This window comes from Neophocaena asiaeorientalis, unplaced genomic scaffold, assembly GCF_003031525.2.
Source record: "Neophocaena asiaeorientalis asiaeorientalis breed wild unplaced genomic scaffold, Neophocaena_asiaeorientalis_V1.1 scaffold91, whole genome shotgun sequence".
NCBI lineage: Eukaryota > Metazoa > Chordata > Mammalia > Artiodactyla > Phocoenidae > Neophocaena > Neophocaena asiaeorientalis.
The window spans coordinates 14607585-14631375 of NW_020173198.1; the positions used below are offsets into that span (position 1 = coordinate 14607585).

Below are 23791 nucleotides of genomic sequence, written 5' to 3' on the forward strand. Positions count from 1 at the left end.
CACAAACTACCCAGGGATGAGGGTAAGCTGTACTGTATCTTATAAAAGCTGGCCCCATTTTGCCATCAAAAGTCACACTGTCACCCTCAAATGCCACAAAGGGCTCCGCATGGCTTTTTCCTTCCCATAAGGCAACATGATTTCGTAAAGGCCACTTGAGACTGAACCTCCACTACCTGCCCAGCACCAGGCTGACTGCTTTACGTTATCATTCACCGTCATGATGAGGCTGCAGAGTGGGCCTTGTTTTCCTCATTTTGCAGATGAGTAAAAACTAAGGCTAATTACCTGCCCGAGGACACAGAGACAGTAAGTCAGAGATGGAATTCAATCTCAGGTCCGATGTCCTGTGTTAATACCATGCACTAATGGGGGCCAAGGATGAAAACTGGATGACGAGGCCCTGTGGGCACTGCAGCCACAGGAGAGCGGCTACCCCTGCTAAGCTCCCAGGGCCCAGCCCCTGCAGAAGTGCAGGCCCAGCGTGGTGAGAGCTTCCAACTGTGCAAAGGAAGCTGGAAAACACAAATCATAATGCTGTATCTTGGATGTTGAAATGTCAGCCACTAGATCAACTCATTCTGAAAGCTGTGCTGGCCAGTGAAAATGGGTCTACAGACCCACTGCGACCCATGGGCCCACTGTCTGCAATCTTGGTCTTGGGCCCTGGCCAGACAGGTTATCCTCTGAGTCCTTACCAGACACCCTGCGAAGCCAGTGCTGCCATGCCCACTGTCTGCCTTTCGGGCTGCCAGCCTGTGAGCTCTGCACCATCCCAGCTGCCTCCCCACTGACAGGGAAAGGCAGGACGTGACCCACACATGTACCACGGGCAGAAGCGGTGGGGCAGGGGAGCAGGGTGGGGCACAGCCTCGTTACTCAAAGTCTGGTCGTGGGACCAGCAGCACACGAGCTTGTCAGCCGTGCGGAGGCTTGGGCCCCAGCCCTGGCCTCCCACTCAGATCTCTGGGAGGGCCCAGCACTCCGTGTATTAAGAAGCCCTGCAGGGCTTCCTGTCATGCTCATATCTCAGAGGCACTGGGTTCAAAGGTAAACTTGGACCCACACTGCCTGTCACTTCCTAGCTGGGTGACCTTGGGCAAGACACTTACCTGCCCCACTCCCCAGCTTCCCTGTCTGAAAACAGGAACAAGAAGACCTTCCTCGTGGGGCGGGGCATTGTGAGGATTAAAGGAGATAATGCACAAAAAGCACTGAGGGCAGGGAGGAGCACAGAGGGAGCACCCAATCACATGAGCTGCCGCCCCTCATCTTCTCACTAAAGCTTGGAGATTCCTAACCTCCACCACCAGTCCTCTGGTTACCATGACTGTTGTCCGTGGGGGGAACAGAAATAAACCGTTAAGTTTTATTTGGTGCCAAAGAGGTACCTAACTTAGGCCAATCACAGTATACTGAAAAGGCTAGAATCACCAAACACAACACCAAGAGCCATCCAGGAGCACGGGTCATGAGAAGGGCCGCAGCGTGGGCTGGGTGCTCCTCAGAACACAGTCTCAGAGCAGGCTTTGCAGGTAGGACGTCATGTCTGTAGTTTTCAAAATCTCCTAATTATAACAATTCCTGAGGTCAATCTTGGGGCCCACGTTAAGAGAGGAGGCAGTAGATCTGAAGTGGGGTCCTAAGAATTTTAATATGTTTAAAAATGAGGTTACACACACTATACAAAATCTATGGGATGTAGCAAAAGCAGTCCTAAGAAGGAAGCTCATAGCAATACAGCCCTTCCTCAAAAAACAAGAAAAATCTAAAACAAACAAACAAACAAAACCAACGTAACCTACCACCTAAAAGAAAAAGAAGAAAAAACAAAACCTAAAGTCAGCAGAAGGAAGGAAATAATAAAGATCAGAGAGGAAATAAATAAAAGAGAGATAAAGAAAACAATAGGAAAAAAAAATCTATAAAACCAAGAGCTAGTTTTTTGAAAGGATAAACAAAATCAACAAACCTCTGACTAGGCTCACCAAGAAGAAAAGAGAGAGAACCCGAATAAACAAAATAAGAAATGAAAGAAGAGAAATAACAACCGATACTGCAGAAAAACAAAAAAACATAAGAGAATACTGTGAAGAGTTATATGCCAACAAAATGGACAACCTAGAAGAAATGGACAAGTTTCTAGAAACATACAAAATCTGTAATTAAAAAAACAACCAACCAAACAAAAAAGACTCCCTGCAAACAAAGGTCCAGGACCAGACGGCTTCACTGGGGAATTCTACCAAACATAAAAAGGAGAACTTACAGTGATCCTCCTCAAACTCTTCCAAAAGACTGTAGAGAAGGGAACATTCCCAAAGTCATTCTATGATGCCACCATGACCCTGATACCAAAATCAGACAAAGACACTAACAAAAAATAAAATTACAGGCCAGTGTCTTTGATGAATATAGATGCAAAAATCCTCAACAAACTGAATCCAACAACATATAAAAAAGATCATACACCATGATCAAGTTGGATTCATCCCAGGGTCACAAGGATGATTCAACACATGCAAATCAATCACTGTGATATACCACATCAACAAAAGAAAAGACAAAAGCCACGTAATCATCTCAGATGATAGATGATTAGATGTGGAAAAAGCGTTTGATCAAATTCAACATCCATTCATGATAAAAACTCTCACCAAGGTGGGTACAGAGGGAACATATCTCAACATAATTAAAGCCACTTATGACAAACCCACAGCCAACATGATACTCAATGGTGAAAAGCTGAAAGCCTTCCCACTAAATTCTAGAACAAGACAAGGATGCCCACTCTCACCACTTCTATTCAACATAGTATTGGAAGTCTTAGCCACAACAATCAGACAAGAAAAAGAAATAAAAGGCAATCAAATTGGAAAGGCAGAGGTAAAATTGTCATTATATGCAAATGACATGATACTCTCTAAAGAAAACCGTGAAGACTCCATACAAAAACTATTAGAACTGATAAATGAACTCAGCAAGGTAGCAGGATACAAGATTAACACACAGAACTCTGTTGCATGTCTTTACACTAAAATGAAATATCAGAAGGAGAAAGTTTAAAAAATAAAAAAGACAATCCCTTTTAAAATCATGTCAAAAAAATAATAATAAAATACCTAGGAATAAACCTGACCAAGGAGATGAAAGACTTATACGCTGAGAACTATAAAACATTGAGAAAGGAAACTGAAGATGTTTTAAAGAAATGGAAAGATATCCCATGCTCTTGGACTGGAAGAATTAATATTGTTGAAATGGCCATACTACCCAAAGCAATCTATAGATTTAATGCGATCCCTATCAAATTACCCATGACATCTTTCACAGAACTAAAACAAATAATCCTAAAATTTATATGGAACCACAAAAGATCCAGAATTGCCAAAGTAATCCTGAAGGAAAAGAACAAAGCTGGAGGCATAACCCTCCCAGACTTCAGACAATACTACAAAGCTACAGTAATCAAAACAGAGTGGTATTGGCATAAAAACAGACATATGGATCAATGGAACAGAATAGAGATCCCAGAAATAAACTCACACACCTACAGTCAATTAACCTTCAATAAAGGAGGCAAGAAATACAATGGAGAAAAGACAGTCTCTTCAGTAAGTTGTGTTGAGAAAGCTGAACAGCCGCATGTAAATCAGTGAAGTTAGAACATACCCTCTCACCATATACAAAAATAAACTCAAAATGGCTTAAACACTTAAATATAAGACATGACACCATAAAACTCCTAGAAGAAATCATAGGCAAAACATTCTCTGACATAAATCATACCAGTGTTTTCTTAGGTCAGTCTCCCAAAGCAATAGAAATAAAAGCAAAAACAAACAAATGGGACCTAACCAAACTCATAAGCTTTTGCACAGCAGAAGAAACCATAAACAAAACGAAAAGACAACCTATGGAATGGGAGAAAATATTTGCAAACAGTGTGACCAACAAGGGCTTAACTTCCAAAATATACAAACAGCTCACACAGCTCAATATCAAAAAAACAAACAACCGAATCAAAAATTGGGCAGAAGACATACAGATGGCCAACAGCCACATGAAAAGATGTTCAACATTACTAATTATTAGGGAAATGCAAATCAAAACCACAATGAAATATCACCTCACACCTGTCAGAATGACTATTAATGGGACCTAACCAAACTCATAAGCTTTTGCACAGCAGAAGAAACCATAAACAAAACGAAAAGACAACCTATGGAATGGGAGAAAATATTTGCAAACAGTGTGACCAACAAGGGCTTAACTTCCAAAATATACAAACAGCTCACACAGCTCAATATCAAAAAAACAAACAACCGAATCAAAAATTGGGCAGAAGACATACAGATGGCCAACAGCCACATGAAAAGATGTTCAACGTTGTTAATTAGAGAAATGCAAATCAAAACTACAACTAGGTATCACCTCACTCCAGTCAGAATGTCAATCATCAAAAAGTCTACAAATAACAAATCCTGGAGAAGGTGTGGAGAAAAGGGAACCCTCCTACACTGTTGGTGGGAATGTATATTGGTGCAGCCACTATGGAGGACAGTATGGAGGTTCTTTAACAAACTAAAAATAGAACTAGCACATGACCCAGCAATTCCACTCCTGTGCAGCATATATCTGGAAAAGATGAAAACTCTAATTCAAAAAGACACATGCACCCCAATGTTCACAGCAGCACTATTTACAAAAGCCAAGACATGGAAGCAACCTAAGTGTCCATCAACAGGTGAATGGATAAAGATGATGTGAGATAGATACATACACACACACACACACACACACACACACACACACACACACACTGGAATATTACTCAGCCATAAGAAAGAATGAAATACTGCCATTTGTAGCAACAAGGATGGACCTAGAAATTTTCATACTAAGTGAATTAAGTCACACAGAGAAAGACAAATATCCTATAATATCACTTATATGTGGAATCTAAAAAAATGATACAAATGAACTTATTTACAAAATAGAAACAGACTCACAGACACAGAAAACAAACTTATGGTTACCAAAGGGGAAAGGGGGGTGGGGGAGGGATAAATTAGGAGCTTGAGATTAACAGATACACACGACTATATATAAAATAAATAACAAAGACCTACTGTATAGCACAAGGAACTATATTTAATATCTTGTAAAAAAAATGAAGTTACATATATCACAAATCTAAGTGTATAGCTTGATATATGTGAAAATGTACATATATATGAATCTTAAGTACTCGTACCTGTGTGTGTGTGTATATATATACATATATATATGTATATACACACACATGCACACATCTCACAAACCTTAGGTGTCCAGCTTGATGAATTTTTGCAAATAAATACACCACCCAGATCAGGCAGTGCATTTCCAGCTCCCCGAAAGGTCCCTCACACCCCTGCCCCGTCAATACTCTCTTCCCAAAGCCAGCCCCTAGCCTAACTTCCAGCACCACAGACTCGCTTTGCCTGGTCTTGAACTTCATATACATAGACTCATACAGGAAGCTCCCTCTGGTGTCTGGCCTCTTTCACTAATCACCACATCTCAGTTATCCATGTTGCTGCATGTGTGCTAGCAGTGCATTCCTTTTTCTTCCTTCCTGCTATATAGTATCCTGTTCCTTGAACAGTCCACAATCTACCCATCCAGAATCCACACCTGTAACAACCAGCCAGGTGATGCTGATGCCTCGAACACTTCTTTTCATGCTCTCTTGCCAGCTGTGGTTGGCTGGGGATGAATGGGCTTGCCGAAGGAATGTTAGCCCCACTGTGACTGGTTAGTGGCTGCCGGGCCACCAGGGGCACAGACGCCTATGCTGGCAGCTTGAGATGTGCAACCTCGGGCTTCTCGGCTGCAGTGTTGAAGTGGAAGAGCCACACGCTCCCATCCTTCCCCAGCAGGGACTTTTCCAGGGCCTCCACGACATGACTCTGTGGTTGGTGAGGCCACCACGGGGGTGGCAGAGGTGCCTCTATTAATCGACTGGGATTTTTCTACTACCCCCTTACTGTGTGGCCAGCTTTCTGTGGTCTCTTTTTATAATAAACCCAGGAGTCTATAAGTAATCTCAGGCTCTCAGGCCTTCTGTCACTTAACCCAACAGGCACCAGGTGCAATCGTGAAATGGCTGCTTGTAATAATGAAAATCCGGAAACCACCTAAACGCCCATGGTCACGTTAAATAAGTTATGGTCCAGCAAGACGCAGCTCTTAAACCAAACAAGGTAGGGATGCATGAACGGACAATATGAAAAATCTAAGATACGCTAGTAAGTTGGGAAAAATAAAACAAACAGCAAAATGGTATGTGTTCACTGAACTTTTAGGGTGAGAGTCTATAGAACTTTTGCTTTCTACAGTTTTTTAATGTTTGATTTTTGTTGTTGTTGTTGTTTTATAATGAGGACATTTTCTCTCTATAATTAGAAAATAAAAAAAAAAGCAAAACTCACCCATCCTTCTCACCCCCATACATCCAAGTTCTGTAAACTGTGAGTAATTTCTGCTGCTTTGGCAGGCCTTACGAAAGCACTCTGACGGACTCCCCTGTATGGCCAGCAGCATCTGCCTGGGTTTTCTTATAGCACAGCACCCTTTTTAGTCCTAGTACAAGGAAGGCCACACGATCCAGAAAGCCCAGAATTTTCAACCCCCTCTTCAATCCAGTAGCCCTGGGGTTAGCTGGGTTATCAGAAAACAGTCATTTGGGGGAATGCTGGATTTCACGATAAAACCAACTCTAAGTGGACACCTCCACCTGCCAGACCCGATCCTACACTCTGCACACCCACTGTCACACTCAATCCTCAAACCACTCTAATCACCAGGTACTAGCATTATCTCTCCTTCACAGATGCAGAAACTGCAGCTTGGAGAGTTCACTCCCCAGAATACACCAGGGGTGTTTGTGGCAGAACCAGGGCTCAGAACTGCTTGGGTCTGAGTCCATGGCCCATACCAGCGAGCTGGGTCTTCCCCTCTCGGAGTTTTCAGAAACCACACGCAATTGATATCCAGGGTAACAAAAGCTGTTGGGAAACCACTCAGGGAGAGTGAGTCAACTCACATTTGGCAACTCACAGACACGGGGAAGCGCGTAAGGAGAGTCTCCTGGGACAGCAGTACCATCTAGTGGCCATCAGTCTGCAGCTCTTTCCTATCCCTCCCTCCTCCCTCCTCAGGAGGAATGCCACCATCTCTACCTCTCTCCACCCAACAGAAACTTTTTAAAACCTGTCTTGGGGACCTAGGGCCTGCCTGTGGCATAGACATTCCATCACTTGTCTTCTCTTTCCTGCTTCCTGCAGGCAGGGCCTGGGGCTTGGTGCAGTCATCTTGGAAAATAAAGTTCATGATCAAGCCCGGATGATTAGGAGGTAAACCAGGGTTTCTAACCCTCGGCACTGTTGACATTTTGGGCTAACTAATCCTTTATTGTTGGGGGCTGTCCTGTGTGTTGTAGGATGTTTAACAGCATCCCTGGTCTCTACCCACTAGATGCCAGTAGCACCCGCCCCCCAGGAATGTCTCCAGACACTGACAAATGTCCACTGGGAGCACAGTCACCCCCAGCTGAGGACCACTGAGCTAGTTCACCTGGGCTGAAACCCATTCTCAATTCCTGCCTTGCTAGAGCTGTCACCTGGGGCCAGTGACTCAAACTCTCTAGGTGTTAAATGAGGGCACTGACAGCACCTGCCTCGCAGGTTGGTTGTTTCAGACAAGATCGAGGGCCGGGAAGAGGCTCTGAGTCACACCCTTGTCAGTCGGGCAGTGGGACTGAAGCAGGCAGGTCAGGGGCCAAAGCCACACCCTTGCATGCTCCTTGGCCACATTCTTCCTCACCTTGCTGCTTCCAATGCTTATTCTGTTGGCCGATTATTCAGCGACCGAAACTCTTTAATAACAGGTTATAAAGAAGAAATGCAAACACCCCCAGAACCACTCAGCAGAGGGGAGCCCTCTCTTAGCTCTTCACAGCACCCTACCATGCAGGGGGGAAAAAATGGCATTAGGGAGTGAACTCTGTGCCCCCAGAATTCATATGCTGAAACCCTAACCCTCACGGTGACTGTATTTGGAGATGCAGCCCTTCAGGAGGTAATTAAGGTTAAATGAGGTCATAGGGTGGGGCCCTGATCCGAGAAGACTGGTGTCCTTCTAAGAAAAGGAAGAGACACCAGAACTCTCCCTCTCTCTATGTGCACAGAGGAAAGAACACATGAGGACACAAAGAGAATGTGGCCATTTGCAAACCAGGAAGAGAGGCCTCACCAGAAACCCTGATGGCACCATGATCTTGGACTTCCAGCCTACAGAACTATGAGAAAATAAGTTTCTGTCGTCTAAGCTGCCCAGCCTGGGTATTTTGCTATGGCAGCCCAAGCACACCAAGACACACAGTAAGCACAGACATTCAAACAGCAACATGAACGCCACGGCAAACGACACGCAGCTGACACTCAGAGGTGCAGAGGTAAGTGTCAGGACTGCCCTTACAAAGTGAGGTCTCGTGACTGATATTCTCGAAGAGGATGTTCAAGGTCTGCAGCAGCTGAACGCACACGTAGCGGCCTGACTTCTGTCGCAGGATGTTCAAGAAGAAGACGAACATGTTCTTCTCCAGGAAGAAGCTGGGGAGAGAATGGGAAAGTGTCAGTGGTCTGCTTCTACACGTGGAAATGCATGTCGTCCTCTGGTTGCACGCCCAGCACACGTGTGTGCACCTCAACAAAGGCATCCGCAGAGCAGCCAGATCACAGCACCCGTGTGGCCTCGGCTTCTGTGATACCCAGCTCCCACGATGCTGCCCTCCATCAAGAAAAACGCGACCTTTCAGACCCTCTTCCCGGAACGCGAGAACAGTGCTGATTCTGGGAAGCAGTGATTTCTGACCGAGCGGGAAAGATCTTTCCCAACTAAATGATTACACAGTGACCTACCTACACTTATAAACCCAACAAGCAGCATTTTCCATCCAATATTTTATAAGCTCAGTTTTCCTCACTAAGCCTCCTTCCTTTGCTTTCATAGCTTTGAGTGCTCACCAACAACCTGGGAACCAGAGTAATTCCCTACAAAGGGGTAAGATCATGCTGAATATTAAGAGTTTGGGTTTCTCAATTAACAAGTTTGTCGTTTCCACATCTAGGGTATGAGAACTGGAAGGAAAGAGAAGGTGGTCATGGGACGGGACCCCAGCTGGTCCCCAAGTCTGCTTTGCCTTTCTTGTCCTGGACGGGACATTTGTCTACATGCAGGCTGGGGGCACTGACTTTGGGAGGCACACATTGGCTCTTCTAGTCTGGAAATGCAGACCCCCTAATGCCTGTCTTTAAAGGAAGAAAATGACGTTTCTAGTTTGGTGTTCTCTGTATTCACGCTAAGACCAGATAATCTCTCATCTGGGATACTCAGAACAATTCCCGGCAGTCCCGTGGGTCTGTTGGTTGACTCAGTGTTGGGTCTCCCTCTTCCCTCTGCTGTCAAGTGGCAGGAACATGGGCCTGGCACTTGCTCAGTGCTGCAGATCTTCTGTTTGAATCCATGAAAGGGTAAATGAATAAATAAATATGACCTTAAAGAGACCTCTAAATTATTTTCCAACTCTGATTCTGGGAGCCCGTGTGCCTACAAATGCCATCCATGTTGATCCCCAGAATATTTCATTCATTGGACCTATCGTGTCTTCCTTTGCGGCAAGTTGTACAAAGCACTGACTCCCAAGTATCACCCAACAAGCTCACTGCAGCCCAAGACCGACTTGGGAACTTGTTAAAATGCTTGTACCTACATCTTGCCCAGGGGTAGATTCCGTAGGTCTAGTGTGAAATCCAGGAGCCTGGATTTTTAAAACTCCCTAGGGTAGTAAGGGGCTCCTTGGAAAAGTGGCTAATTCTAGGGCTGGGGCAGATAAAATGCAAGATGAGCCTGGAGCACCTGAGAATACCAGAAAGTAAGGAAGTGCTCCAAAAACCAAAAGGATGGGGCTGAGGCAAAGGGACACAGCAAGCAGCCTGAAAGAGCTCCTAGTGCCTGAAGCTGGAACAATGCCAGCAAAAATATAAATAATATAGTATTGGATTATAATCCAGAGGATAAAATAAATATCCATGAGTCCATATTGATATACATGTGCCTTGCAGATACTGTGTTTTTTTTTACAAATTGAAGGTTTGTGGTGACCTTGTGTTGAGCAAGTCTATTGGCGCCATTTTCCCAACAGCATTATTTTTTAACTGAGGTATGTACATTGTTTCTCAGACACAATGCTATTGGACACTTAACAGACTACAGTACAGTGTAAACGTAACTTTTATATACAGTGGGACACCAAAAAATTCGTGTAACTCGCTTGACTGCAATATTCGCCTGATGGCGGTGGCCTGGAACCAAACCTGCAAGATCTTCAAGGGATGCATATAAATAAATGATTGAATAGATAAATAAATGAGGAGAAGAGACAAATCTTCCACGAAGAAGAATTTCAAACAGTGTATGTAGATACTCCCCCCTCTAAGAAGGTGGAGCTTAATTCCCACGCCCCCAAGGAGACTACTGTAGGGGAGGGGGAAAGAGTAACTTTAAAGTAAAAAAGCCTGGCAGACACCACCTGAGCCAAGTGATCAGGTTAACCTCTCCAGGAATCATGTGGATATCAGGAACGGTGACATTCTGGGATGGGAAGGATACTTCCCCTCTGTGATACTCTTCCCCAAAATTCCCAGGCTAACTGGGAGAGAAACCCAGATTGGGCGACGTTCTACAGGACAGCTGGTCAGTACTTCTCAAAACTATCAAGGTCATAAAAAACAAGAGAAGACTAAAAAACTGTCACAGAACACAGGACACTGGGGAGACGCGACAACTAAAATGACTGTGGGTGCCTGGATTGGGATCCTGGAGCAGAAAGAGGATGTTAATGGAAAAACTGGTACATTCCAGATCAAGTCTGGAGTTGACGTAATGGTGATGTTTTAAGAAATGCACTCTAGTCATATAAGATATTAACAGGGAAACGGCATGAGGGGTAAATGGGAACTTTCTGTACAATCTAAATCTAAAATTATCCCCAAACTTAAAAATGGATTAAAAACAAGCTCTCTTGGGGCCTCTGTGGGGCAGTGATTTAAGAATAACTGGGCCTCTAAGAGCTTGGTAGTTTTTCTAAGACGACGGATGGACTCGGCCATTCTAGTAAAGGTGACGTGGTTTCTCATCTTTAACCCAAGGGTCTTTCTCATGTCCATAAACAGATACCAAGCAACCAACAAATAGTAAATTCCCCATGGATCCTGAAAGGCAACTAGTCCCGTTTATGAGCAACACCTATTTATTACTCATGTTTTCCCTTGGGGAACTCAGCCAGTGTCACAGGTCTGCATTTTAAACAATTTGCATTTTCCACAAGTAGCTCCATATTAGCTAACCTCACTGACGAAAATACAGAGCTATCCAGAAAATCAAAATATCTAATAAGAGGCCAGGTTGGAAATGGAACACCTGTATTTGTTTTAAATGTGTGTTTTGTTTTGTTTTGTTTTTTGCGGTATGCGGGCCTCTCACTGTTGTGGCCTCTACCGGTGCGGAGCACAGGCTCCGGATGCGCAGGCTCAGCGGCCATGGCTCACGGGCCCAGCCGCTCCGTGGCATGTGGGATCTTCCCAGACCGGGGCACGAACCCGCGTCCCCTGCATCGGCAGGCGGACTCTCAACTACTGTGCCACCAGGGAAGCCCTAAATGTGTTTTTTAAGTGGCCTCAACACTTATAATTGAGATTATTTTATATAAAAATAAAATCTGTGTTTGGTAGTTGTCATAACCCTAATCCTTCTGCACTCAGATGCTGGGACAGGTCTGTTGAGGAAAGTAGTTCATGGGTTACGGTCTTTGCTTTTTAACTGTCCAATAGGGATACCCTTTTTTTAATATATAAATTTATTTAGTTATTTATATTTTATTTTTGGCTGCATTGGGTCTTCATTGCGGCGCGCTGGCCTTCTCTAGTTGCGGCAAGCGGGGGCTACTCTTCGTTGTGGTGCATGGGCTCTAGGCGCATGGGCTTCAGTAGTTGTGGCACGCAGGCTAAGTAGTTGTGGCTCACGGGCTCCAGAGAGCAGGCTCAGTAGTTGTGGCGCACGGGCTTAGTTGCTCCGTGGCATGTGTTATCTTCCCGGACCAGGGCTCAAACCTGTGTCCCCTGCATTGGCAGGCGATTCTTAACCACTGTGCCACCAGGGAAGTCCCAATAGGGACACCTTTTAAAATGATCATTTGCTAACATTTCTTGAGTGCCTAACTCTATAACAGGCACTGGGCAGGGAACTTGCTCTCTCTCACTTAAAGATGAGCAAACTGAGGCGGGCCTGAGACTCTTCACCTAGGAAGTATGAGAGTGAGGAGAAATCCATCCATGGGCTCTAGGTGTGAGCCGTTTGACCTTGAGCATAAAAAGGGGTGGGGATGAGGATAAGGATGGGCATGAGGATGAAGATGGGGAAGGGGATGGGGATGGGGATGGTCCTCTACCCTCGGGTAGCTGGGAGACTTAGAAGGATTATCTCATCAAGAGCTCAGCACTGTGGCCACCCATCAGTAAACACAATCAATGTTAGCCCTTAGTGTCTCCACCTGGGGAAGGGTCTTTTCAGTTCACTTAGAATCTAACTACTCAAGACATTTTCTCCTTCCTTTGGGGGAGATAATCAGACATTACTTGGAAAATTATCCATGATATTTTCAAATTTTTCTAGGGACACTGTTTTCCATAACTTTCCCATTTTCAGCAGGCATTTTTACAGTGTTTCAAGGACATTTTAGAGAGACAGAGAGAGAGACAGAGAGGGAGAGAGACAGATATCTGTGCAGGACCAAATTGGCATCAAATCCTGACATCATCAGGAATGACTCATGGTACACATTTAGAAAATTATTCAAAGGAAGAAGAAGAATCAAAAAACAAAAAACCAGAAACCCTTACTCAAATACAGAGCTGTCATTCTGATCCCCCCAGATCAGAATCTCGGTGATGGATCGGATGGTCTCCACCAGCAGGTTCCTGTTCTGTTCTGTGACGGTGGTGTTTTTGGTCAAAACGTGGTACAGATATCTGAGAGAAAGGAAAAGAAAAGAGAACTAAAGGTTACCAGTTGAAATGTAAGCCAAGCTCAGTGACCATTAGCAACATTTTAGGGACAATTTGGCTGTGCTTTTTACAGACACAGTTGTTAGCACAATTCCCATTTAGAGGAGACATAACTCACCACCTGAGAAAAATGGCAGACAATGCTTCGAAGTGTTCAATAACCAGGGACACACCAACCCAAACTGAGGCAAGACTGTCAAGCTTTTGAAGACAACCATCCTCAAACTCCAGTGTGTGCAAGAGAATGACCTGGAGAGCTGGACAAAGAGGGGCCACTGAGCCCACCGGAGACTCAGATTTAGCGGCAGTGAGGGAAGACCAGGCATCGGCCTTTTTCACTCTCCTGGGTGATTCTGATGCTGGTGGAGCAAGTGGAGACACACGGCTCAGTGCCAAAAGCCTAAGACCCGCTGCCTGGCTGATGCAGAGATCAGACGTGGAGTCACACAGCAGGGAGGGTGGTCCCAGAGCCAGTGGCTGGGGCACAAATCAGGTGCCATCATGATCACCCTTGGAATGCCCTTAATCCCCCATGAAGCACAGAACTGATGGCTCAGATGAAGCAGGTGGCTTGAAGTTCAAGGGCACAGCTCTTATTTGCTGTGTACAGAGTAAAGTGAAGTGGGTTTGAGAGGCGATGACCATGTATTCAATACTTCACCCACCTGAATGTGCAGGGACAGGTGGGCCCGGCCTAGTCCTGAAGGCCCTCTGCCGCTGGTGAGGGCAAAAGCCAAAGAATCGCAGAGGCCACTCCTGAGCAGTGTGGGGACTAGCAGCCTGGCCGATGCTCTGGGAGCGCCACCTGGCACGGTTTCAAGAGTGTCTCCAGGGCTGGCAGACTGAGACAACTTCAGCTGTCACGGCTTGGGAAGGAAAAGGGGGCAGCAAGAGGGAGTGACTCAGGAGTATTCACTTCCCGACTTCTTTTCTGGCCACCTTCAGTTTGGGGGTGGGGGACTGGCGAGAGAAAGGCAGGGAAAGGCTAGATAGGTCATACCATTGAAGATCTCTAAAAATGGGTAGGATGTAAAGAGGTAGAATCTTGCAAATGGAACCACAGGGGCCATCTGCCGCTTTAGGGGGTTTTAGTTATTAGTGCTTGTGCTGTTTGTCTAAAGACATACTATAATCATTTTTTAATCATTTAGTTAATCTAATTAATTAAAACTACATGCAACTTTTAACATGCAGTAACTGGCACAGCTCTCCCAAAACAGAACTCTCCAGCACCTGTGCCCAAATCCACCGGCAGGGCCGTGTGTGGGGGGGTGAGGCCAGTGGTCCCCTGTGATTAGGTGACTCCACAGCACTGACCCACCCTGGGATGAATGCAGGGGACCCACTTAGGAATCTACGTCTCCATCTTGCCTCGAGTGCCTCTTCCTCAAAAGGCTCAAAGAGCAGAGTGTTTCAGATTGCGGCTCACAGGCCTCCTACATCAGAACCACCTGCTTAAGTTGCACATTCTGGCTTCCGACCCCGGACTCCCAGAATCTGAGCCCTGGGTGCAGGGTCCCAAATCTGCATTTTGAAGGAGCTCCCACTCTTGTTTCAGAGCCACGGCATCACTCACGTCATGGCCGTCAGTGACACTGCCCATGTAGTGAACAGTACGCCCCCCACCTGCTGTGACAGGCGTTGTTGGCAACATGGGGAGAGGCGGATTCTCCCCACTCTGGTGTTTCCTTCTGTGTAGAGGACAACATGCATTATCACCTCACTATCACACTCCTGGCCCAGGAGGCAGCAGCCTGGGTAAGTGGGTCTGCTCTGAAGACCCCCAATAGGGATAGGAGAGGTTAAAATCTTGACGATCAGCCCTGACTTCTATTCATTGTGCTTTCTGCCTGAAATACCCTTGCTGCCCTGACCAACCAGCAAACTCTTACTCATATGTCAAAACCCAGCTCAGGCATCTCTTGGTGAAGCCTTCTCTCTGGCACCTCTGTACCCATATGCATTTGCTGCTGCACAGACCACCCTGATTGGCAATGATCTGCCTCCTTTACTAGACCTGAGCTCCTCAAGGTCAGGAACATCATCTTATTGATCTTGGTGACCTCAAAAGACTCCAGAATGTCTGGAACACAGTAGGCGCTAAATAAATGCTGAATGGGGGAAGGGTAGGGGACCATCTCCATCAATATGAGGTAGATCAGAGCATACAAGACCAAACATAGTCAAGGGGCCAAATGCCAAACACAGCAAGTAGTGGAACAGAGTGGTAGTGAAGAGTTCAAACATTTGGAGTCCCGAAGACAGACCTGGGCTTGATTCCTGGCCCTGTCTCTTCCTATAAGTGGCCTTGGACAAGGCACTTCACCTCTCTGGGCGTCAGCTTCTACAACCAACAAGGCCTCCTTGCTGGACTGTTCCAGAGATTTGATGTGATACCACATAGAAAGAGCTGAGCATGGTGCCTGGCACACAGTAAGCGCTCAACGGATGCAGGGCTAGCTGCTGCTACTATTATTATAAGGTGGTTGTTATGAGGGGGGCTGTTATTAAAATCATTATTACATTATACAAAGAATATTCCAAGAAGGTAGGAAGGAGAGATCAGGCTGGATCCAAACAGTCATGAAAAGAGGACTTCACTGCAGGAGCTATGGGAAGGTCCAGAGAAACCAGAGCAGGAAGTGGAACGTTTGGTATTAGCTGGGTGATGTCAAGCAAGTTACTTAATCTCTGTACCTCAGTTAACTCACCTGTAAAATAGGAGAGGCAACAGCACCTAAATACTTTAGTACCTACCTATCATGGTGTCGTTAGGAACAAACAAGTAAAAAGGTAGATAACTAACCTGGCAGTTCCCATGGATGACACAAGTGCCAGCTATTACTGTTATCATTGCCTTCACTAAATAACCCCTCAGAAAAATTCTAGTAACTATGAGGAGGCCCTTACAGACAAACCCAGGGGAAGGGCAGGGTGTTAAGTCTTGAAAAGAAGATTCTAGGCGCTCCCATGTGCGGTGCATGGCCTACATGCCTGGCCCTGTGTGCGGGCCTTCCTGTGATCCTCATACTCGCAGTAACCTGGGGCTGTGCACATCACTAGCACGGCACAGGCCAGGACAGGAACTGAGGGACGCTCGCTCAGCAGCTCATCTGCAGCCAAAGGGCAGAGGCTGGCTCAGAGGGCTCCAGCCAGTCCCCCACCTCGGCAGGGCTTGCTGCGCTCTGCCTTTCTCAGTGGCGCCATCTGCTGGCACGTGGTGATGCCGCGCCAGGGTTTCACCGCATGACCACGCATGAAGTTGGGTGTCTTTTCACATGTTCACAGCCATTTAAATATCTACTTTTGTGAGGTGTCTGTGAAAGTTTTTTGCCCATTTTTTCTAGGTAGAGAACCTTTTTCTTATTAATTTGATGGAGTTTATTCTGAATACAAATCCTTTACTGGATATACCTATGGCAAACATTTTCTCTGAATGTGGCTTGCCTTTTCACTCTCTTTACAGTGGTCTTTCGATGAGCAAAAGTTCCTAATTTTAATGCGGTCCAGTTTATCAATCTTTCCCTTGGACAGTGTTTTTTGTATCAACCTTAAGACATCCTTACCTACCCCAACGTCATGAAGAAATGCTGTTTTCTTCTTTTAAAAAGTTACTATTTTACCTTTCACATTTTGACTTAGAGTACATTTGAAACTCATTTTTGTGTATGGTGTAAGATACTGGCCAAAATTCATTTCTTCCATATGGCTATCTAGTTGAGTCAGCATCATCTACTGAAAAGGTCCTCATTTCTCCAAAGCACACAGATGTCACTGTTGCCATTAATCAGGTGACCACGCATGGGACTCCTTCTGGATGCTCTAGTTCCACTGATCTATTTGTTTACCTTTGTGCCAACACCATGCTGTCTGATCACTGTAGCTTTATAATAAATCTTGCAATGTGATCATGTAAGTCTTCCAACTTCTTTCCTTCTGTTTTTCTTTTATTATTATATTGGCTATTCTTGGCCCTTTGAATTTCCATATATATTTTAAAATCACCTTCTCAATTTCCACAAAAATACCTGCTAAGATTTCCTTTAAGACTGCCCTAAACCTATAGCTAAATACAGAGAGAACTGACATCTTTTGGAGAGTGTAACATGATGACATTTACATTTCCTTCAAGGTTTGCTGGATAGGGGGCTTGCACATGTTTTGTGAGATTTATTCCTAGGTATTTGATGGGTTTTTTGATGCTGTTGTAAATGGGAGTGTTTTAAAATACTCATTTTCTAAATGCTTGTTGTTGGTAGATGGAAACACCCGCTAGATCTCAAGCTCTAAATTCCCACCGCACTGGCTCATCTTTTTGCCCTCACGATGCCCTAGCACACTGTTTTAGGTAATCTTCTTGGAAGAGACCCTCAATATATGTTTGCTTAAATGTAGTGGGGGGAGAAAAGAAAGAAAGCTGAATGGATTAAAGATTAATATTTTAATGCTGCATCTAATTCCAGGACTTTGGAAGATCAAGTAATTCAACTACCTCAGAGATACTAATATAGTTTAATAACTTTCTGGTCTTAAACGTAACACTCATTTTAGAAAGGCTGGAAACCTCAACAACAACAAAAAGAGAAACGGCAATTGTCAATCATGCCACTGCCCAGAGATGACCACTGCTGGAGTTGCAATCTATTTCCTTGGGTCTTTTTCTTTGCTATGGATATTAACATAGTTGAGCTCATGCTGTATGTCCATTACCATGCCCATCTTTCTTCCCACCTCTGGCTAAAATAAAAGCATTTTTGTTATTGGCAACTGTTCTCAAGCATCAGTAGTGACTACGTAGTACACCACTGAAAGGATAGCACAGCAGTTCCTGGGCATTAGATTCCTAATAGTTCAGATGATCAACAAGCTAACAACAGCCATCTCTATGTGCAAAGCTGTGTTCCCTATCTAGATAAGATTCCAAGGACAGTGACAGGTTTTTCTCTTACAATGATAGTAACTGCTACAATGATAACATTTTCTCTCAAACTCTATGTGTGTATATTTTTACCGTCATCATCATAAAAACAGTTGCAGCCTCCTGGGCTTCCCTGGTGGTGCAGTGGTTGGGAGCCCGCCTGCCAATGGAGGGGACACGGGTTCAAGCCCTGGTCCGGGAAGATCCTACATGCCGCAGAGCAACTAAGCCTGTGCGCCACAACTACTAAGCCTGCGCTCTAGAGCCTAGACCAAGCCTAGGGCCCATGCTCCACAACAAAGAGAGGTCACTGCAATGAGAAGCCCGCGCACCACAGCGAAGAGTGGCCCTCGCTTGTTGCAACTAGAGAAAGTCTGCGTGTAGCAATGAAAACCCAACGCAGCCAAAAATAAATAAATTAATTAAAAATAAATAAATAAATATAAAAACAGTTGCAGTCTCCTATTGCCAGGCCCTGTTCTGAATGCTTCAGATGTGTTCACTCATTAAACCCTTACAACAATCCTGCAGGGCTGATGATCTGGGGAGCTGAGGCTCTGGGAGGCTAGGACCCACCCAGAGTCCCAACACAAGGACAGGGCACCCAGGCAGTGACCCCTTGCTTGTAACCATTATAGTACAGAAGATGCAAACAATGAGTTAAACGCTTTTATTAGCCAAGCATTTCCATGAAGTTATGAATGCTTAGCACACAAGACAACCAAATAAACAAACTGAAAATGCATGACAACACGTATCAGATCTCAAGATAAGTGCTTATCACTGACCCTTATTCCACGTTATTGGAAGAGAGCCAGCGTTATCATATCTCCAGAGGAAGTTCTGCAGAATGTAGAATCCCAATTTCAGACTCTTGCACATGAGCAAACTTTACTTTGAGAGACAAGCTTAGGAGTTTGAAGCGCCTGGAGACAGAAAAACTGCAGCCTGTTACCAACGTGCAACCAATACGTGAGAGGCTCATCACCAAGGACCACGGACTGTAAACAAATCCTTCCTCCACAGACTCTGCTTTCTCAAGAGACTCACTTATTTCACAAGTTAAACCATTACAGTTAATAATAATTATGTCCACTTCAGAGACAGACATACTAAATTCAAATTCATACAAGTTTTATGACTTGTATCATGTCTCTTAGGATGCTCCCATTGGAAGATACTGAAACATGCGCAAGCTAGAGTGTGAGGAAGGATAGGGCCTAGGGGGACTGGAAATCCATTCCCCCAAAGCACACCCCCCAAATAACAACGTCTGGGGTGAGAGGACACGGAGCCTGTGTCTGTGTGGCCTCCTCAGCACCAGGGAAGACACCTCCCAGAGGGTCCTACTCTGTGTCCTGAAAACCTCCATTTGGTCAGGATCCAGCCCTCTGGCCAGCAGGACAAGGAGAAGCTCCCGGCAGGGTGGAAGCGGACTAGAAGACTAGCAAAAGGTGTTAAAGGCGGTGCTTCTCCTGATGAATCACCCCTGAAAGATGTCAAACTGGGCCAGCGAGTGAGGCCGGGACTGAGATGCTGAGGTGCCGGGGAGCCGGCAATCACGGCGAGATTGCCGTAGCAGGGCTTTCAGCCCTAGAAAAAGTCACAGCTCTGGCACAGGCGCGGTGCCCAAACTGGCAAGAGCAAACTGCTGTTAGGAAAAGTCAGGCCAGAACTCGCCTCTTTCATTTATCCTATGACGAATTCTTGTTGATCTTTTACTGCGTGCTAGGCCCTGTACTGGCATCTGACAATTTCCACATGAACAAGCCACCCAGGCCTCTGTCCTCACAAAGCTTACGTTCAAATCTGGGAGAAGGAAACAAACATATATTCAAGTAAGACCATTTCTGATAGCGAAAGGTCATGCCGGAGGAACCCTGGCCAGCTTCCTGGGGATCTAACTCACAGGTGGGATAAAGCTTGAAGAGCCCAGAGCACCCACCAGCTGGTCTAACTCTTTGGCGGTGAGAAGACCTTATGATAACATGTTGAGTGAGACGGTGGGAGCAAGAACAGGAGAAGCTGCAGATGACGGTAAAACTTCTTGTTGGCTTAAGTCACCAGGGCAATTTTTATGAAAGAATTCTTTAGGTTTGTTTTGTTTTGCTCTGTTTTTTGTGGCCATGCCACGCAGCTTGTGGGATCTTAGTTCCCGGACCAGAGACTGAACCCAGGCCACCGCAGTGAAAGTGCTGAGTCCTAACCACTGGACTGCCAGGGAATTCCCAAGAATTGGTATTTTAAAGACACAGTTCAGCATCTGGAGACAGCACAGATGCAGACAGGTGAGGTGTGTGCAACAGTGAGTGAGAGAAGGACCATCAACGTGAAATGGCACAAGAAACACTCCTGGGTTACTGCAGGCACTACTCTCACGTACTATAAGACAGAAGCAGCCCCTGAGGGGACCCTCCTCCAATCCATTCTCCAAACTTCCACCAGACCACAGCACACGGCTCCCCACTGTTCTCAGCCTAGTGTCCAAATTCCTCAACAGAATTTACAAGGCCCGGTGGGACCTAGGCTCTGTGACCTCTCCCGCCTCATGGCTCTGCTCTCAGGCCCTACACACCCCCTTGCCCTGTGTCTCTCTCCTGCAGGCTTCTCAAACGCTGTTTCCTCTGCCTGCAGCATCCCCCCTTCCAGCCTGCCCTCTACTGCCTGTAACAACCACTCATCCTTTATGTCTCCATGTAAATGGGTGTCTGCCTACCAAGGATGCTCCGGGCTCCCCAGCTGGGGTTACAGGGTCTTCATCTGTGCTCCCAAGCTTAGATGGGTGGGAACAGTCTGGAGTGCTCTGACGGCCTGGGGGAACTTTAGACTTGACATCATGGATGCCTCGGACTCACTACGAGTGATACGATGAATATGATACTCTAAGAAAATGAATCTGGCGATATTGTACCCCAAGCTCTAAAAATAATCAGTGCCATCTTAGGCAAAAGTTGAATATACCAAGAGTAGGTGAACGTCTGCCTGCTGGGTATACATTCCTCTTCTCCCTAATTTTCCTACGCTGAACCATCCCTTTCTCTCATTCTCTGTCCACTAGCTTGGAAGGAGCTGATGCCACCGTGACTCCAGGGAAGGGCCACTTAGAGTACCCCATGCCCCCCTGTCACAGTGACTAGCTCAGGGGCGGGCATGAGACCCCAGGCTGGTTCAATGGTGCTCATTTCTGGACTTCTGCTGGCAATATTAAGAAAAGAAGCTCTCTTTTTCCCAGGCGTTGCTAAGCTGATATGATGTAAGCCTGGAGCATGCTGAGAATGACACCAACCCAGAAGAAAGCGGAGACAAGAACTGGAAAGAAGCACATACAGACAGCTTCGTCTGAACACTGAGACTCAGCCATGGCTTAGCTAGGACAGCCTGTTCAGTGGCAAGGGCCAATCAGTTCCATTTGGGGCTTACGGCAATTCCAGCTGGGCTTCTGTCACTTAAAACCAAGAATCTTGACCCATACACAAAGGCGATTAGAATTAAGGCAACAACACCAAGAACCTTGACCCATACACGAAGGCGATTAGAATTAAGGCAACAACACAACACAACACCAAGAAAGTTCTAGCAGTTTGTGGACTCGCAGTCCCTAGTGAAGGTGATGCTTCAGTAGTAATCAGGCAATTCCATCAGTCAAGGTTTCCGCTTGTCAATGTCACAGCCTTGCCACTAGTCTGGGCAATAAACCACCCATGATGTGTAGCAAATGACCTCTTACTATTTCAATCTGCCTCAACTAAATCACTAACTCCATTCAGTAGACAGAGACCACAGTACACAGCTTTCCATTAATTAGCAAAAGTAAAACCCTGTCTCACAGCAAGATTCCTTTACAGTTTGAAAGCCGGGAATGTTATGAATAATGTGGTTCAAAAAGGGTTTCCAGCTGTCCATACTATCTTCTCAGTTGTTCTGTAAATCTCAAACTGTTCTTAACAGTAAAGTCTATTTAGAAAAAAAAAAAAAGGAAGAGGGTTCTCAGATGCTTTGCGTGCCCCCCTCCCCAAACTGTCAATTCTAAATTCGTTTAAATATCTTAATCTCTCCTCTCTACCCACACTGCCCTAGGTCAGGGCAACAGTGTATTAGGAACTGTCACTTGTCACTGGTAGAGTGACCAATTAGTACTGGCTGCCCAGGACTTTCCCAGTTTTAGCACTGAAAGCCCCACGTCCTAGGAAACCCTTTAGTCCCAGGTGCCCCACAATGGTTGGTGGCCCTCTGTATCAGAGGAGGCCCAAGCCCTGTCCCACCTCCAGCCTTGTGTCCCATAACCACCAGCCCCACCTTGACACTCCACAGACCCCAGGGCCGTGTCCACACGGTGGCTCCTGCTCATCCTTGACAACTCTGCTCTGGTTGCCTCCCCCAGAGGACTTCCAAGAAGGGTTCCCACAAAGCCCTGAACCTACGGTGATCCCAGCACTTGTCACACCACAGTCACTGGCTCTATGGCTATCTCCCCACCAGCCCGCGAGCTCCCTCAGGGAACGGGCTGTTCTGTGCCCAAGCATTGGGGTGGGCACTAGCTGTTTATGGCACTCTTTCCCAAGTCGCTTTGGGATCTTCTAAGCCCCCCTGCAACACACAAATCACCAGGTTCTTCAGGCTACAGTATGGATTCAGCTGATCCACCAGATCCAGGGCAGGCAGCTCTGGTTTCCAAAAAGCACCCAGCAGCCATGTGACCTAAACAACGAACCTGGGCAGTTCTCAGGATACTTCAAAGGAACCTGAGAACCTTTACCATTCCCTGGCTGGGCAGAGGGCGAAGATGGCCATTGGGCAGTGAGACTCAGCCAAGTTGAAAGTCTTCCCAAACTGACTTTTAGGAAATTTTACTCAAAAAGACAGTGTAATGAGTGCAAACACTGAAGTCAAATCCTGGCTTTGACACTTTACAGCTGTTGTCACCTTGGGCAAGTGACTGAACCTCTTTGGACCTTAATTTCCAGTCTAAAAAATGGAAACAATAATATTTCTGACAACTCCTAAGACTTATGAGGACTAAAGGAAATAACACACAGGAATTCCTTAGCAAGCACCTGGCACCGAAAATGCATTCAATAATTACTAAAGTAATTTAAAAGGGTTAGAGTCAGGCAGAGTTAGGTGAGAGCTTGCAGGTACCTGGATGCTGGCAGCAGGCCCAGCCTCCTTTAGATATCCTTCCTCCCCTTCTCGGCCTCATCCACCCACTCTCTAAATTCCTGAAATCTCTAAGCCTCTCCCTTTCCCGTCCAGCTGCCCTCCCATTTAAGATTCCTGCTTCCCTACACAGCCCTGTGCTTGCCCTAGGCCTCTCTCCTCCCCATGTCCTCTCTCATCACCACTCCCAAAAACCATTCCTTATTACATAATGATCCCTCCTGCCGCCCACTCTTTGAGACCCACAAACATTTATTAAACACCCGCTCCATGCTAGAAAGGACACAGCTGAGAATTACAGCACCCCTACCCCCAGCCAAATGAGAAGCCCCCATCTTCCCTCCCACCAACACTTTCCAGGGGCCCCTGTCTTCCTCCAACTGTTCCCTGCCCACCCTCTCCATCCTTCTTTCCCATTAGTAATCCTGAGAGCTCCTTCTGGAAATCAGCCAATTTCTCACCACCAAAGGTTTGCTTACTGCCCCACTCTCTCCCCCCACCCCTCAACACTGTATTTTCTTCCCTGAAGTCATTCTGTCTTCAAAGG

General features: G+C 45.9%; 1 protein-coding gene across 3 annotated transcripts in view; it reads right to left on the minus strand.

The window, feature by feature from the left end:
* The window catches only part of CLEC16A (C-type lectin domain containing 16A), a 208797-nt gene that overhangs the window by 183308 nt on the left and 1698 nt on the right, over positions 1 to 23791 (minus strand). For all 3 annotated transcript variants that reach the window (XM_024744278.1, XM_024744276.1, XM_024744277.1), the window contains exons 2-3: positions 13005 to 13133; positions 8524 to 8657 (exon numbers count right to left, since the gene is read on the minus strand). In XM_024744278.1, the coding sequence (XP_024600046.1) occupies positions 8524 to 8657; positions 13005 to 13133 (263 nt within the window). The remainder of the gene's footprint in view (positions 1 to 8523; positions 8658 to 13004; positions 13134 to 23791) is intronic.